Source organism: Ornithodoros turicata, chromosome 2, assembly GCF_037126465.1.
Source record: "Ornithodoros turicata isolate Travis chromosome 2, ASM3712646v1, whole genome shotgun sequence".
NCBI lineage: Eukaryota > Metazoa > Arthropoda > Arachnida > Ixodida > Argasidae > Ornithodoros > Ornithodoros turicata.
Genome location: NC_088202.1, coordinates 40771858 through 40788273, shown reverse-complemented (window position 1 = coordinate 40788273; position 16416 = coordinate 40771858). Strand labels below are relative to the sequence as shown.

Here is a 16416-nt window from a genome sequence, read left to right as displayed (position 1 = left end):
GTTTTCGTGAAGGAAAATAGACGGGACCTCGGTACTTACTGTAAACAGTGAGGTTGAAAAACACATCGTTGCCGTCACTAAGGGATGCGCATGTGTAGCGCCCCTTATCTTGCTCGAGCACGTTCTCGACAACCAACTTCAGCCCGGGATCGCTTTCCGATGGCGGCACAATGTGGATCCTGAAAGTTGAAGGCGGGAGAGAACAATTCCAGCTATGTTGCACATAAAAGGTCTCAGGAACTCATCGGTACCCCGAGTTACCCACACTCACGTCAAACATGAAAATGCGTTTTAAAATGCGACTGAACTTCATCATATAAAAAAGGTGCGCGTCTAACGGAAGCTCCAGTACGACCGTGTCCTGGGTAGTAGAGTGGTGTCCCCAGGGAAGTCCCTTTCCAAAGGACTACCTTAAGTTGTCCTTTAGTAATCACATTAGATAGCATTTGTCGAAAATCAAGCACTTGCCTGCCATGAGTGCTCCTGATATCTCGGCCATCTGGGCCTCTCCAAACCAGCTGTGGGTTGTGGCTTCCTGCGCCAGGATAGCATGTGACGAAGAAGTTGTGGTGGGTGAAGTAATGGTAGTGCGACTTTGCGGGCTGGATGTACATGTCCCCATGGCTCTCTAGAAAGACAAGTAAATAGTAGGTGTTTGTAGTAAACAGTAAATAGACAGTAAAAAACAGTAAACAAAAATAGTAAACAGTTTGTCATATGTGTCCGGTTAGATCATGCACACACTGCATACTGCACACGCACCAGCAGGGGGACAAATTTGCATTGAAGATGCATGTAATACGCACGTAATTATTCACTGAAATTGCCATATTGCTGCACTCATTATACCGTAACGGCCGTTACGGGATGCAGAGCTATCGGTCATCACCGGTTATTAGTGTCCCGGGTGGGACCTGCTTGAAACGTTCGCTGTAGAGAATATAATAATATTCTATTTAAAGGGACTAAAAAGTCAATCATAAACCTACAGAGAATGTTGGAGGGTTGATAACTCTGAGGCTTCTGATGTTTTGTTACACAGTGAGTACTTTTCAGCAATTAAATTTCGAAGGTTACACCGCCCAAGCGGGCCCTACGGACTTCCTCGTCTATCAACAATGACGCGACTAAGTGCGGCATCTACTGGCAACAGACGCGACAACGCTGGAACCACTTTCGCTCTCACGCATTGTCCTGTGAGTGTTTGTGACGAATCGTTGTCAAACAATGCCCGGTTGGGCGCATCCGTGGACTCTACTACGTTGTCCAAGCGTCTATGTGTACCTGCTTGAATTAAAGTTTCTCTTGCGAGATTGAGACAGAGGCGGCTATCACTTTCTGGTCACTACAACCACGCGTGGTACCAGCAATGGCAGAAGAAGCAGACGACGCCAACAGAATGAGGTATGATGAGCTCACCATAAGAATGGGAAAGCAGAGGGCGCAAAACCTGCGGGGTTCAAATTACTTCAATAAAATCGCTCAATAATTTCGTCATTCTTCGAACAAAATGGAAGTGTAGTTAGCAAGCTGCTTCAAATGCGCCATGCATTCCTATCTATCAATTGGTGCGTGTCCGCCGACACAGAGCGTACTTCTTTCCGCGGACGTCTGTGGGTGCAGTTTGAGTTGACGCTACCCAAAAACATCAATGCCGGAAATGCACTAGTATGAAAAGTACGCGGAGAAGCATACAATGAGTGTATACCCTGTGTATGCCATCACAAAGACCAACGGTGCATGTTGGTATGTAACGACAAATGTGATAGAGTTTTACTCAACGGTCCCTAAAAAAATTCTCCCCGTGAAAATATGAGGTCCTCAACGAGTAAATTACAGCAGCGTAGGCCAATGAAAAACAGGTCAAACGAAATCGTTCATCCTTAACGGATGCAAGAGGACAAGATGGAAACTCCAGGGTCCCCGACCTTGAACATTCACATAGCGACATTCAACATTGTCGAACATTGAACATTCACGCGCGTTTTGGGATAACGACAAGTTGAGGGACGGCTCTACTGGTTGCAAGTAACGTCCGACGTCATAAGATTGCCTTTTGCGCAAATGCCAAGTCCCGCAGCACTCTTTAGAACGTAAAGAAAGCAGCCCAGTGATTGCTAGACATCAGCCCGATACTCATTTGCCATCAGAGCGACACATACTAAGTTTTAACAAAACATCAACGGTCCACAGGATGCGAAGGGGATGGACGCAACAACCCAAGAGAGGAACGTTACTGATTTAATATAGGAAGCGTCATAACGACAGCTTTTCTTCAACACCGATACATTTTCGGCGCCTGCACTACCACAGAACACCAACTAGATGACGATGACATGCCGCTACAAACCAGCACGGTAATGCCACGAAAACCACATAGCAACAATTAGGTTACGTGAGGAAATGTATTACTGCATTCGTTCCATGGGACTGGGACTTCGCAGTTGATCTTAGAATGTCCTAAAGTAACAACAGTTGTAATTTCTACAATCTGTACAGTATACTAAAAGCCCTCTCAGTATACCTGTACCCGTCACATCTCCAGTCTCACATGGAATTCCTTTTATGCAGCCCTAGCTTATTCGCTAGTCCCAGTGGAGTAATGCAGTGTACGAATAAAGTACGCCGTGGTTCGAACAATTTTGAACAGCGCCTATGCAAAGCCGGTAATGGAAGGCCTGGGCGAAGGGAGTGTACGCAACCTGCTTCGTTTGCCCCACCCCTGTAATGCTCCTTGATGAAAGCTTGTCTAGATGCCCAACTCACCTCCATGCACTGACGGTTGGGTATTCATGCTTCTGGCTTTTTTTTTTTTCCTAACTGCGCTGATGTATAATTATTCGGAAAGGGATCTTTCACATATCGCGTTTTCTAATAGCGCATTTCTATAGGCCCTAACGCACGGAGAACCACGCTTTGTTTATGACATTATTCGAGCCCGCTTCTACGTTACCTAGTTAACCGTAAAAAAAAAAAAGAACATGTCGCATTGCAAGTACTCTTTATTTTATATATATATATATATATTCTGGTTGGTGGGGAGAATCATTATATACAGCCCTAACGGAATGAGCATGCCACGTCTGGTAGCCCTAAATTTATATAAAAAACAGGGGAAAAGTAAATTTCGCCCCCTACTTGCTCGACTTGATTACTAACTTCTTGAGGATCTGGAGCATATTCTTCTTCATTGCTCCCACTACCAACCTTTCCGAAACACACTCTCCGAGTCTCTTCGTCAGCTGGACTCTCGCCCCTTCTCCCTATCGAAATTGCTTGGTCCCTGGCCTTATCCAGCAGAGCAACGCTCTGCGCTCAAAGCTCTTCAGACATTTCTGGACACCACCGGACTTCGCTCGTTATTGTGAAGGGACACGTTATTTTATTCCCCACTTTCCCACCAGCAATGGGGTAGAGTATCGCCAGTGGCGATGAAGCTCCCCACTCTCGAAAGGCAAAATAAAGTTGTTGTTATTGATTACTAACCGTCACGGTTAAGAGGCACTGAAGTCAAAGCGCAAATCGCATTTTCTTTCTCCCATAAACCACGAAGGACGCAACAGATGAATCCTGTTCCTTTTGTATTGGTATCAAGGTAAGGACATCTTCCATTCCGCGAGAAGAAACTGAATTGAAATTGTATTATTACGAAGAGGGAGAGGAGGAAGAAGTTCACGTTCATTCCAAGGTTTCATTCATTATAGCATTAAACTCACGCCTACCGCTTTAATCGGCTAACCTTTCCACTTCACGATATCAAAAAAAGAACAAAAGAAACGTTTTCGTCCCTTGCATGCCCTGCTATACCAGGCAATACTCCAACAATACCGAATATCCTGTGGATGTACAATCATAATGTCCCAACGTCTGTGATCAGATTCGTATGTCTGATGAATGTCCCTCGGATATGCAGCGCGGATGAAGATACAATATCCGTATAATGTCCAACATGGATATCACTGGGAATTCCAAATACAGTACGCTGTAGTTCGCGCGCGCCACGCACCGCCATGGTTCATCGCAAGCAAGTTTTGTCAAACAAACACAGCGATTTTTTTTCCTTATCTGTCCTAACAGCATTCCATAAGTCAAATTCAATTATTGTCCACAATGGGCTCTCACAGAAGTGTCTGTAGATCTTCCAATTCCTGCAGCTTATACCACCGGTCAAGTAAGTTCAGCGACAGTAAGTTCCCCCCATATGGTACACTCTCAGTACCATTTAGGTTTCGGCAGGGCCGAATGAAATATGCTGTCAGCAAAACATCGGATCTACGTCGGGGCTCCGGCTGTGCCGTGTTCCGAGTGTGTCAGGTAAGTGACTCGCACTGTAAATTTGATTTTTCTGCTGTAGGTATTGTTGCTTGGGTTGTGATTTCAACATAAGGTAAGATCAATGTAACATTGACTGCACGTTGTCAGTTCCGCAGGTCCCACGGGCAGCGAATGAACACATGGCGCGAAGACACAAACGGTGTGTTCTGTACGAGGAACAAGCACCATGTCGCTGAATTCGTCGCGATGTAAAACTATTGCATATGTAGATAAAGTCCTGCTCAGTATGTTCATCTCCTGCGCTCTGTGCGCAGTTTTCTCGCACATATAATTTTTGACGACTGGTTCGTCGATTGGAAACGTCGTGCAAATAATGTACTCCAAGACGACGGAAATCATTCTTGAACTCTGCCACGGCAATGACATCTCATGCCATACGTTATGACATACATCTACATTACTGTGAAATGTTCTCATGTTGCTGTGACTGTTGCAAGTGGTGTACACCATTACAAGCTTACCTGCTTTGTGATGGGCAAGTTCGCGAATTCACCGCACACATGAAATACACAATATTGTAAATTTTGCTTTCACCTTGTACTTGTGTAAATAATTTGCAATTTAAGAAATATTTTCCCCCTCTCCTGTACTATTGCTGCAATTTATTTCCAACATTATTGCTGCAATGTAATGTCCTTGCGTGCACTTGCGGTAGTCACATCAACAAATAAACTTCCACATAAACGCTCAAAACAACTAGAATAGCAATGTCCCTCCATCGTCCGTTCATCGTCCCTGAAGATGTCCGTCCGAAGCCCCTGCGGATTCCTGGTTTCTCTCACTTGGACTTCTGAGCGCACATGCGGAACAAACGCATTACCTACAGGATATACAAATATCCGGTTTCGGATACACATAAGATATCCACAGGACCACCTTGTCTTGTTGGGGTAATATACTTACTTTAAGAAACTATTCAATTATTTCTTCATTGTTCTTTGCACGAGCATTCATCGTGAAGTGCCCCATCAACATGCGGGACAAGGAGAAAATGTCCTAATCGTCAGAAAATGAACAAGCGCATTACGCTACACGAACCATCCGCCGGCACCAAACGCCATATGACTTTTCTGTTCAAGGCCACGCTCGGCACAGAGCATCCTCTAGCCAATCGATGGAAGAAATTGTTCCGTGATCTTACGAAATCATTAAAGCCAGCAGGGAGGGGCCACCACCTCTGACATTTTACGAATCAATAGCCAATCGTTCCTTGAGAGACCGTGAAGCTCCACTAACGAAAGCCCTTACAAAAAACGCCAGGCTTTTCATGTCATCTGCTGTTATTGTTTTTTTTTTTTTTTTGTAGCTGTTTGGCAGCGTCGGGAAACACCGCTCATGAAATGGACAAACGGACATCTAAGCTGCTTTTATTTCAGGTTGACTCATTGATCTGTGTTTGCAAGCGCGCGATTTTCACAGGCGAGAGCGATATTGTAACTGTTCTCTCTCTAGATGGTCGGTAACTATTCTCAGACTATAGACAGCCACACAGCGAAAGCATGGAACATTGACAGCGAGAGTGAGAAATCACCCTCTCGCTGGTATCTGCGAACGCGTGGTATTGCCACTCTCGCATCCAAGATGGACGCCTTCAAGAACGGACGAGAACTAAAATATAAGCGCATGCAAATCTAAGACCACTGGTCATTTTGGAAATGTTGACTGAATTTCGTAAAGCACAAAGATTGACGACATTTTACATGCGTCGCGTTGTTTGAAATACATGAGGATATTCAATCGGGGCAGTCGGTAAGTAGTCCATTATTTAGCAGAGCAGCAACACATTACGAACTAAGATTTAATTTAAACGACGCCGAGGGAATTAAAAATTGTTTGCTACAGCACAGCTCAGAAATCAATGCAGAACCTTGTGCGCAAAAGAGTCATAGTCCGATTGTCGCCTATCTTACTGTACTCGAAGTTTAAAACATCTATTATGCCATTGTGTCAGATGGCTTTGAGGAGCTACATGTATAACATATATAAACATGCATAAGCGGCGCGCGAGCTGCGAAGAAAAAACAAGGAAACAAGGCACGAAGCATTCACCACGTCACGAGAGAATTGTGTCGGCCGTCCGCGGCTGCTTTCTCTGGCTGTTTTTTTTTTAATTCGATTTTACAGCTATATAGGGTTCCGCGTTCGCGGTTTTAATCGAAAAACATACGTCGGGTAAATTTTCTCCCATTCGGCTTTAATTGAAAAACATCGAATACAGAGGGACATTCCAGCTAGGAACCATAAGCGATAAATTGCTGCACATGCCCAGCTAAAAATTCCAACATGCCAAGCAGGCCTTCCTTTATTACTCTTCTTTTCTCGGTATTTGCTATGTTTGGATGACTTGCGACCACACTGAGTGTTGCAGGGTCAATCCTTTTGTCCCGGATCGGGTGCGCTGGTCGCAATCTCATTCTTCTGCCATTGCAGGTGCCCCACCGCGCTTGTGAACCTTTTAGGGACGCGACGTCAAGTAGAATCTCGGTCACCGGCTTTTTTTTAGTTGTTTAGTGGATAAGTTACGACAGTCATACACCCCCACTTTCCACGTACGGCGGTCCTGTCTTTCCGCGACACCCGAGATGGGAAGAAAATGGAAGAGGGCCTCGGACTTCGTTTGCGAAAATCAAGATTTTGAACTCTCAAGCAAGGAAGATGTTGTCGTATGCAAGTATTGTCGCGTGACAGTTAATGTGGGCTGTGGAAGAGGTGCGGCGCGCATATAGGAGCACCTGCAATCGCGGCGCCACGCAAATCTGAAGAATCCTCGTAACGAGCAAGGTGAGCTAACGCCTTCCGGTCATTTCTTGCAGCACTTATAGAAGTCTAACTGGTACTTCGTAACACTCGTAATTCGCATTGGTTGTTGTTGTTAAAGGTACTGTAAAGCAGTAGACAAGCATGATATGCCGGTGATATGACTAGAGACTTTGTTGCTTCTAAATACCATATGAGGAACCATACGACCGACAACGCGCTATAAATATTTTTAATTTGCCATGAAAAATGCGGCGTGGTGGAGCGGTGCGACGCCTGGTGTCAAACAACCCCCTGTACAGCGGGCAACACTGAAAGTTGGTATTACACACTATTACGTCGGAACTTCGTTATTTTAGTAACCATATTATTAGTTTCCCCGTTTACCTATGCATTCTGAAACCCCTGTTAACAGTGTTTTTTGCGAAGTAACCCAGCGCTGGCCGCTGTTCGATGGAGGCTCTCCCTACTTCTCTACTGTGCCTGCGCGCTCCTTCTGTTCGCGGCCTCTTTCGAACGAACAAACTCTCTCTGTGAACCTCTTGAACGTCTGACACATTTTTTTCAACAGCTCAGCATTTCATTTCAGTTCGCTTATCCGTTTATCCTCAGATGTGGATCGTTGTGTGGATTGCAGGGACGGATTTTATGGTGGATTGTGGTGGATTGTAATGTCGGGCCCTGTGGTATACGCATGCATGTGGTTGCCGCCGTATGTGGCGGGAGTACGGAATCATTTCGAATACCTAGTACAGTGTTGACCGTAATCTTTAATTGTAATTTTCTAATTAATTGCACCGTCGATTGAATGAAACTTGCGCAGTTTTTGTCCTGGTGGCTTCTACTATCGAATAGCCACACTAAATGATCGATCGGTGCTGCTTTACAGTACCTCTAGGGCTGCGTTAGACGCGCACAGTACTGAAATTACATTGTAATTGCAATTCGCCGAAAGCTGTTGGGTAAACCATGTAGACGCAAAAAAAAAACATCGAAAAACTCCGATTTCGCGAAAATCAATAAACATCGAAAAACCTACACCGAATCCGCCCAAAAATAAACATCGAAAACGCGGAACCCCCCTATAACACACCGCAGAGCGAAAATATTTTGCATGGTGACTCCTGGTGGACAGCTTGACAGACGAGGCAGGATTTCGAGCGATGCTGAATGCCACCTCATTGCTCCTTTAACATCAAAACACAGCGGTTTGACTATCATGAAACAGGACTTGGTAAGCTCAACCTGCTCAGAGACTTGCCGGTGTGCTACGTTACGTTCCCGACCAACCTGCAGCCTGGTGGAGGACGCCATTGTGCTCCCAGTGGTTCTTGAAAGAAAATCTGAAGGATACAGACAACGAGCAGAGGATTCGACGAATACACCTCACCGTGTGGGGTCGTGGAGGATATGGAACGCATCATAATGACAACCAAGCGCTACGCGAAGCCCGTCGCCTTTTTCAATCGGAGTTGGCAGCACTGGACAACAAAACTTTTAGATGCCTCCACAGTCGTTTTCAACCTCAGAACGCCATTGCGGGTGAACCTTTGTCTTTGCCTATTTAAGTACCGGGTGTCAACATTGTTTATGAAACGGTGTGTATGTAATTTATTCAGGTCACGCTTATGTTAAACAAGTGGGCTGAAGCGGGGTAGTTGGTTGAAGTACACACTTATGTTCCATTAAAGTTATTTTCACAGTTAAATGTAAAAGTATTAAGAATATGTATATTATAAAGTTCTCCTTCAGAACCCGAAATGACGTTCTTGGGTCGAACACGACTGCAGCTGTCATATATCCTCGAGCGTGATGCAACATAAGTCACATTCAGAACGCATGCACACCGAGACAAAGGTCATCTAGAACCTGGGCCGTGGCACCCCCATGTCAAGCACCGGGGTTAGGCGCCGTTGTGAATTATTTCCGGAACATCGAAGCAGACAAAACGGTTTTGACGCGTGGTGTCAATATGAAAGAGTGAACCGCGGCAGGGACCCATGGAAACCCTGCACACCCATTGGCTACTTTAATCATTTCATGCTCATTTTTCACTTGTTCATTCTTTATGTTCTCATTACATGTCCATTAACCACCCTTTTGCGGTACAGGCGAGCAGGAGTCGCCGGCTCCACGTTTGTGGGCCACAATCATCGTATTAAATTTTAACTTAATTTCAATTCAATCCAATCCAAATGCAACCACCACCCAATCGAGTGCATAACAAGTCCGGCTTGTCCCTTTCGCACTCCTTGTAACTTCCCACAATGCTACACGCGCATGCAGCAAATGGCTTCAATTTCGCATAATCCTAACACGCGAGTTGCCTAACAAATCACCCGGGAAATCACACCACGCATACGAGACGCAAAGCAATATCATTAAGTAACGGCCACGACAAATAACAAACAGATGGCGTCAGACATTGCTGCCAAAATACCCGCGGATGAGATAAACGTACGAGATGTACTCCTGAGACGCTAAACTACTGAATCTGTCCTCCACTACTGCTTGCGGGGGCAGCCGTGCAGGGAAAACGGTTTTCCCCGAGGCAGTGCCATAATGCTTCCGGTCTGGCGGCTGGACTAGGCCGCAGACTCGTAACATTCATCTCTCCCGAGTGCCGCTAGCGAAAGCGAGCGGGGTAAGATAGACCACGTTAACAAGTGGCCAGTCTACAAAGGAAAGTTATGGCCCACCGTTCCGCTGAGATTTGGCTGCACAAGCAAAGTCACGCATGAACAGAGAAGACGGAGCAGAGAGAAGCACGAAACGGTACAGTTCCGCACATCACTGCACTTGACTTATTTACAAGGGATGCGATCCTCGCGAGATCTTGAAGGACAGGGAATGATGTTCGGCGTGAGGAATCTTTGGTAGAAAGGGTAGTGTGCAGCAATAGCTGCAAACGGGCGTACAGAAGGATGTTGGTATCAGACATGCTGCGGCAAAAAGCCAACGGTTCCATGTGTTTTGACTTTGAAGAGGCATCCTGACTGACAGTAGGAAAAGTATCGATATAATGTTATAATCTTTATCGACCTTTTCTTTTTTTGTCCCATCCATCCTTCTATGGCAATGCATTGCAATGATAAGGGCACACCGCCTCGTTAGATTTAGAGCATTTCTACAACGAATTCGGTTGCTGGGATACATGGGAAATGTTGTCCCCAGCAAGCCTACAGCGGTTGTTTTGTTTCTACGTTCTACAATTTTTTGAGTTAGTTCTCACCAGACAGAAGCTTACCCAAAGTGTAAGGCATGAACGTCATTTACTATGAAAGCAAGCCATGTAACGATTTTTTTTTCTCTATTCTTCGTGCAGGTTGATCCTAAAAAGGGGCCTCCTTTAAGAGTGCACTCTTGAGGTCATTCAGTTCAACCTAAAGGGTTACGAAAACCGCGTCATCTACACTTTGATCTCCTCAAATTAATTTACCACAATTTCGTTCCGGCAACGGCAGTTTTCTTGCAATATTCTTCTAATACAAAAGAAAGACCGCAATAAAAGTATAACGAGCTATGCTGAGAGACATCGCATATTCATCATTCGAACCCGCCTTATTTGGGTCAGCCTGTACACCATAACATACAAAGGAAATCGCTTCGCTCTCCTGTGTGTGGTCGTTCAGGGTCGCAGGAAACGCTACAGTGGTCGATAGCCTACTGCATAGTACATGGGTTTGCTGTCGTTTCCTTCTGTTACATCTCAGCGAAAGCTCCCTTCCCACCACTAAGAGGGATTGCGTGGAGGTACTCCATCCATGTTGAAAGGAAATGAGACTATACGCCGACAAAGGGGCTTGGAACTCTTCCCCTACCGACGCCGGGTCAGACAAATAAAGCAGGGGAAGGAAAATATGCAGTATCCTCGGTAAGACGCGTGTGTAACATTCGCAATGCCCGCGCAGCTCGTCATTCAAGCGCACTGTTCGAAAGGTTCCACCTAGAGTCACTAAATAAGCTACGCTTCAGAGTATCGACACTGAGTTCCAAGAGCGAGCATGCGCCATCTTGTTTCCGCGACACGCTACCGACGCGCACGCGCACTTCTGGCACACTTTAGCGCACTATGCCATCTATCGTACACGGGTGAAATCTTCGTTTCGTTTGCAAGCAGCTCATCAAGGTTGACGGGCTTCAGCTCACCTCGACATCCTCGGGACGCTGTGGTTGACAATACATGGATTATCTCACAACAATCATGCACGCTTCTCTATCGCACAGGGAACATTATGTTACCCGTCTTTGACCCTCAACTAGGGGTAGTACCTATGTGATGCGGAAACAAGATGGTGCTCCTGCTCTCCCTTGGACCTCACTGTCGATACTCTGAAGCGAAGCATATTTAGTGACTAGTTCCATCTGAAGAAAACCACACATTTCCCCTGTAAACTCTTGGGATCGCTAGGCCGGCACATTATCACGTGATCCACCTAGGGTTTTACCTGTGTGTGTCTTTAATACATACGGGACGAAAATATTGTGCTTCATGGTGGTTAACACAACCACAGTAAGGACCATAAGCAGAAGAGACTAACAATGTCGTCTATGTAGGTTTCCTAGGGGTATACTCGATACTGGGGCCGTAGTCTGGAGGTCTGAAATGGGGTAATAAGCTTAAAATTAAATGGTTCGTTTTATGTTCACATGTAATATTCGTGTCATCGCAAGTACTTTGTACTCGAAGCGGTTGGAATCACGTACGCAACTTAGTACACAGGTACTTTGCTCCTTCCAGCAGCATCACACATTCGCTATAATACTGTAAAGCAGTTGCATAATTTTTAGCCCTGATTTCAACCCTGATGGGTGGGTTCCTTGACAATGCCCAAGAATGTTCGTTGACGAGTATCTTACAAGTTTCTTATCTCAGCAGACCTTGCTCAAAATCATTGGCTAGTAGCAGCCGGACACCTAGTGGTTTGTTGGCAACATGGTGAGCTGACCTACTTTTTTTGTTGTTGCTTTTTTAAACTCAGTTGTCAGAGGGACATGAAAAAATATATGTCCACTACGAGTGCCTGTTCCCAGTGACAGAAGGCACCACACAGACTTCTACCGTAGAGCATTACACGCCTTCGAAAACGGCACTCAAGTTCTCCAGCACCTGCAGATAAGCAGCCATCCACTCTCCATATTTTTTAATGAGTCAATTCACCGTGATCGTTTCCTGCCGATGCCTTCACTGGCAGACATCCTTTCCCCCTTTGTTATCGAGGGCTTCACTCTATAATTGCCCTGAAGTAAAAATAGCTCGCGTTAGGAAAGAGTTCGCTGACTAATTGGGTAGGCGCACGACGCCCCGTTGGCAGTATCTTCCACGGGAGACACGGATTTCAGCTAATGAATGCCTATCGCAGTTATACAACGCGACGGCAACTGTGATGAAAACTGAACTCCTGGCTTCAGCTCATTGTCGCCGAAGTGTAGAAAATACAGAACATTATGCAATCCGCCCGGGATGTAGTACTGAAAGTGCCTACTCGGATTTTAAAAACTGCAAACTTTTTTTTTTTTCGTATCCCAAATGAACCTCGTTGAAATACTAAGTACGCACAATGCAAACGCCATCAGTGAGCATTACGGACTTCCATGAATATTCGGAAGAACCTGTGGAAGTTCGTACTTTCGGATTCTCCGAGAGTAAGTGCATCACCGCAAACCCTGGCGGGTGTCTCCTGCCAACAGCGCACGCACCCTCCCGGTCTGCGCTCTTCCGCACTTCGTTGGAAGACTGCCAGCAGCAGTCGTGAAAAGACGGAAATCGACTTTGAAGTAGCAATGTTGCCAGACGGACGCCTGATAGCGCATACTGTGACGTCGCACTTCTCGAAACTGGAAATTATTTTTATGAGACTTTCGCGTCGGGTATAGAAGAATATTTTGAGGAATAGAACGTGAGACACATAGCGTGCAATATAAATTAGGTAGAATTCTGAAGACACGACACTTCGTCCATAATGGCACTCTAAATTTGGCGGCAATTACATTTTAAAAAAGGAAACCATAACGCTCTAATATTCCTGTTACACGAGCAGTCTTCAAGGATCATTGAAGCCAATGGTAACTGAACATGCACGTAGCGCGACCTCAGTGGCGTAGCCACGGGGGGGGGCTAGGGGGGCCTCGAGCCCCCCCTACCTGCCACGGACCGACCCACACAAATCGTGCAAATCCGAGAACATAATATATGGGGGGGGGGGGCAGTGTGACTATCGCGAAAGTTCTTGCAGTTCATGGTATCTATCTAAGAAGCACTCTTGAATGGTTTTCAAAGTATGAGCTTTTCAAAATACTTCCAATCTCGTGACACCACTTCATTGGTCATGACAGCCTATACATGTAATTGTACTGTGAACGTCTAAATCAACTATTTTCGTTCCCTGTTTTAATCCTCAGTTTGCAGTGTGCACAAGTATGTGTGTGTTGTCGACACAGGATCAGCGGTGGGGGGGGGGGGGGCGAGTTTTCGTATCGAGCCCCCCTACCTTTGAGGTCTGGCTACGCCACTGCGCGACCTAGTGTGTAACTTGCGTGAGAGCCCGCCCTGTCTCAAAGGGGCTAAGGAACAGTAACTAACTAACTAACACAACTAACCTCTCAGGTGAGCATTGGATCCAATGCTCTTTGAGTAGTTGACACATTACACGCTTGGTGCCGGTACGCGCATGTTGAACGACCTTTGGTTTCAATGAACCGCGCTCGGTGGCTCGGTCGGTAGCGTGTCCGCTTGCTGATCCCAAGATAGCGGGTTCAAACCCAGCCGAGGACGGTGGCAACTTTGTGGAAGGGGGTACAAGTTGCTCAGACACGCCGTCTTCCGCGAGGGACGTTAAATGTGGTGTGCCTTGTGTCGAGATTTCGGCGCACGTTAAAGAACCCTCAGGCGGGCAAAACTATTCCACAGACCCGAACAGTGTGGCGGCGCTCCTGATCGCACTGGACGTTTTTCACACTCGTGTCGCGTCCTAGCGGCTGTCCAGCGAAACACGATCGGCGCGCGCCAAAGTATAGCCGGAGCCATATTGGCGCCATCTATCGAATATGTAGGGAACCTTCTTCGGCGCCGTCAGGGTCACAGAGCTAGCGCAGAAGCGTTGTGAAAAAGGTCCCTTACCTCCCGATGTAAGGACACGAATTATTATTGGTTTCAAGGATGACTGACCGCGTAACAGGGGTATAAAACTAGGAAAATAACGGGTCATTTAGAGATAAACTTCTATGGAAACTCCCGGAGGACAATGACATCCTCTGTGCCCATGGTCACCCATTCATTGGTGAGTGGGTGACCATGGGCACCGGTGTGCCCGGGTACCTCCCAGTCTCGACGTGAACAACATGAAACTCATGCGGCTCTGACATCACAGCTCTCCCCGCCGGCAGTGAGGCAGCGCACGAGAAGTCACGTGCTTACGACTGCCAATGGGAATGCACGCAACTCTGAGCTCTGTGAGGTGTCCGCTTTGCTCGGAAGTGTGTCGGGGGGCTTGTATCTTGCTAAGTACGACACGTAGAAGAATAATTCTTTTTTCCTCGGTATTCTGGCGTTCAGTACAATACAATCATGATGTAATGAACCGCATCTATGAACGTGTCCCAACCCCTTCAATGATTCTCCCAAATACGAAAGATACGCGTCTGTGTGGCTAAGGCGAACGTTACGCCTCTCCTAGCAAAATCGTAATTGCTTGAGGGATATACAAAAGGAAATGGTAAGGCGGCTGACGTCATGTAGATTTGTATTGCCCTACGGGAAAGCGCTATATGGTAATTGCGTTCTGTACATTTCGATTAATGCACTGATCAATGCAAACTACAGGGTGTGTGCAGAAAAACATGACCCGCATTTTTACATGTAACTCGTTGTCTACTTAGCCGAGGAACTTCCGGTGGCGCACGACTGCGTATTTATGTGTGCGAAAGCTACAAAAAAATCCTGGAAGCCATACTCAGTGTAAAAAAATAAACAGAGCGCGAAAACATGGGCTTCCATGCATTAGAATAGGGCGGTCATGACAGTGCATGGTAGTGCATTTCGGTCTCATGAGAGTTAAGTGCAGGCACCGCTAGGGGTACTGCCGATGAGCATCCATGTGGGATGCTCCATCGTTTCGATTTATGCACCGATAGCTCCCCTAGCGGTACTTGAACACAACTCTCCTACATACACCGTGTTGCCCTTTCACATACATCCTGTTGTCCACCATGTTGCCCTATTCTGATGCACGGAAGCCGACGTTTTCGTTGTTCCGTTTATTTTTTAAGCTGGGTATGGCTTCCACAATTTTTCTACAGATTTCGCACGCATAAATGCGCCATCGTGCGCCACCGGAAGTTCGTTAGTCAGGTAGGCAACAAGCTATGTGCCTAAATGCGGGTCACGTTTTTCTGCACACACCCTGTATACTGGCCTCAACCTAGCTACATTTTACAACTTCGTCGATCATAACGATTTTGCTTGTTTTCTCGTTCTAGTCCAAGTTTCAACGATTAAAAGAAAAGAGCCGCATTCCTCGAGCGCACTATACCATTGATTACCCTATGTGTACATTCTCCTGTATTCTGCGGCACAGCAGAAAGAGGCAGGAACCGAAATAAGGCGGACGCACAGAACGGCGCATTTGAAAGCCGGAAAAAGCTGCCCCCAAACGACGTGCCGTCGAAGTGAAATTGTGAGTTTGTCGTCTGTATCGTCATTGTTATGCTACAAGCAGGGCGGAGCAGCGCTGCGGTCTGATGCCCCCAGCACTAGCTGCTGGTCTCGTAGCGGGAGGCTTTCAACGCCGGAAGTCAAGGGGAAAGAAATCGAAGACGGTTGCCAGCAGAAACGAGGCTCCTTTTCTTTGTCCATTTGCTCCATTTTGCTGCTTCGACATCGACTGAACAATAGAAAGCTGTTGTGTTTATATATTATACGATTGAAACAGGCATCGCGAGACGGTCATGAGATGCCATTGAAACGTGCGAACTGTTCCGAAACACAGAGAGATGTAACGTTGAAAGCCGAAGGATGTACGGTTACGTCATTTCCCACAGCAAGCCAAGGTAACATTGAAGAGGCATTGTTCTGCAGTTGAAAGGCATAAAATCCAGCGAGCCGGTGAGGAAATGTTAAGGGAAGAGCATCAGGATGCGAGCCGCCCATACACACTTCGAGCAGAGACTATGCTGTTGTTCTGGTCGCTGCCTATCTCTGTCTCTCAGTTTGTCACGATCTAGTCTATGTTCGAAATATGTGCGGCTACTAAAATACTAAATACTACGGCTCTTCTCCCAACATTGTCCTGCAGTTATTCGTCAGCTCTATTGTTTCGGCGCATT

The 16416-nt window shown here is 46.3% G+C and overlaps 1 protein-coding gene across 1 annotated transcript in view; it reads right to left on the bottom strand.

Moving 5' to 3' along the window:
- The window catches only part of LOC135385322 (hemicentin-1-like), a 269101-nt gene that overhangs the window by 13043 nt on the left and 239642 nt on the right, over positions 1 to 16416 (bottom strand). Inside the window, exons 2-3 of the mRNA XM_064614575.1 lie at positions 469 to 628; positions 40 to 179 (exon numbers count right to left, since the gene is read on the bottom strand). Coding sequence (XP_064470645.1) covers positions 40 to 179; positions 469 to 628 — 300 coding nt within the window. The remainder of the gene's footprint in view (positions 1 to 39; positions 180 to 468; positions 629 to 16416) is intronic.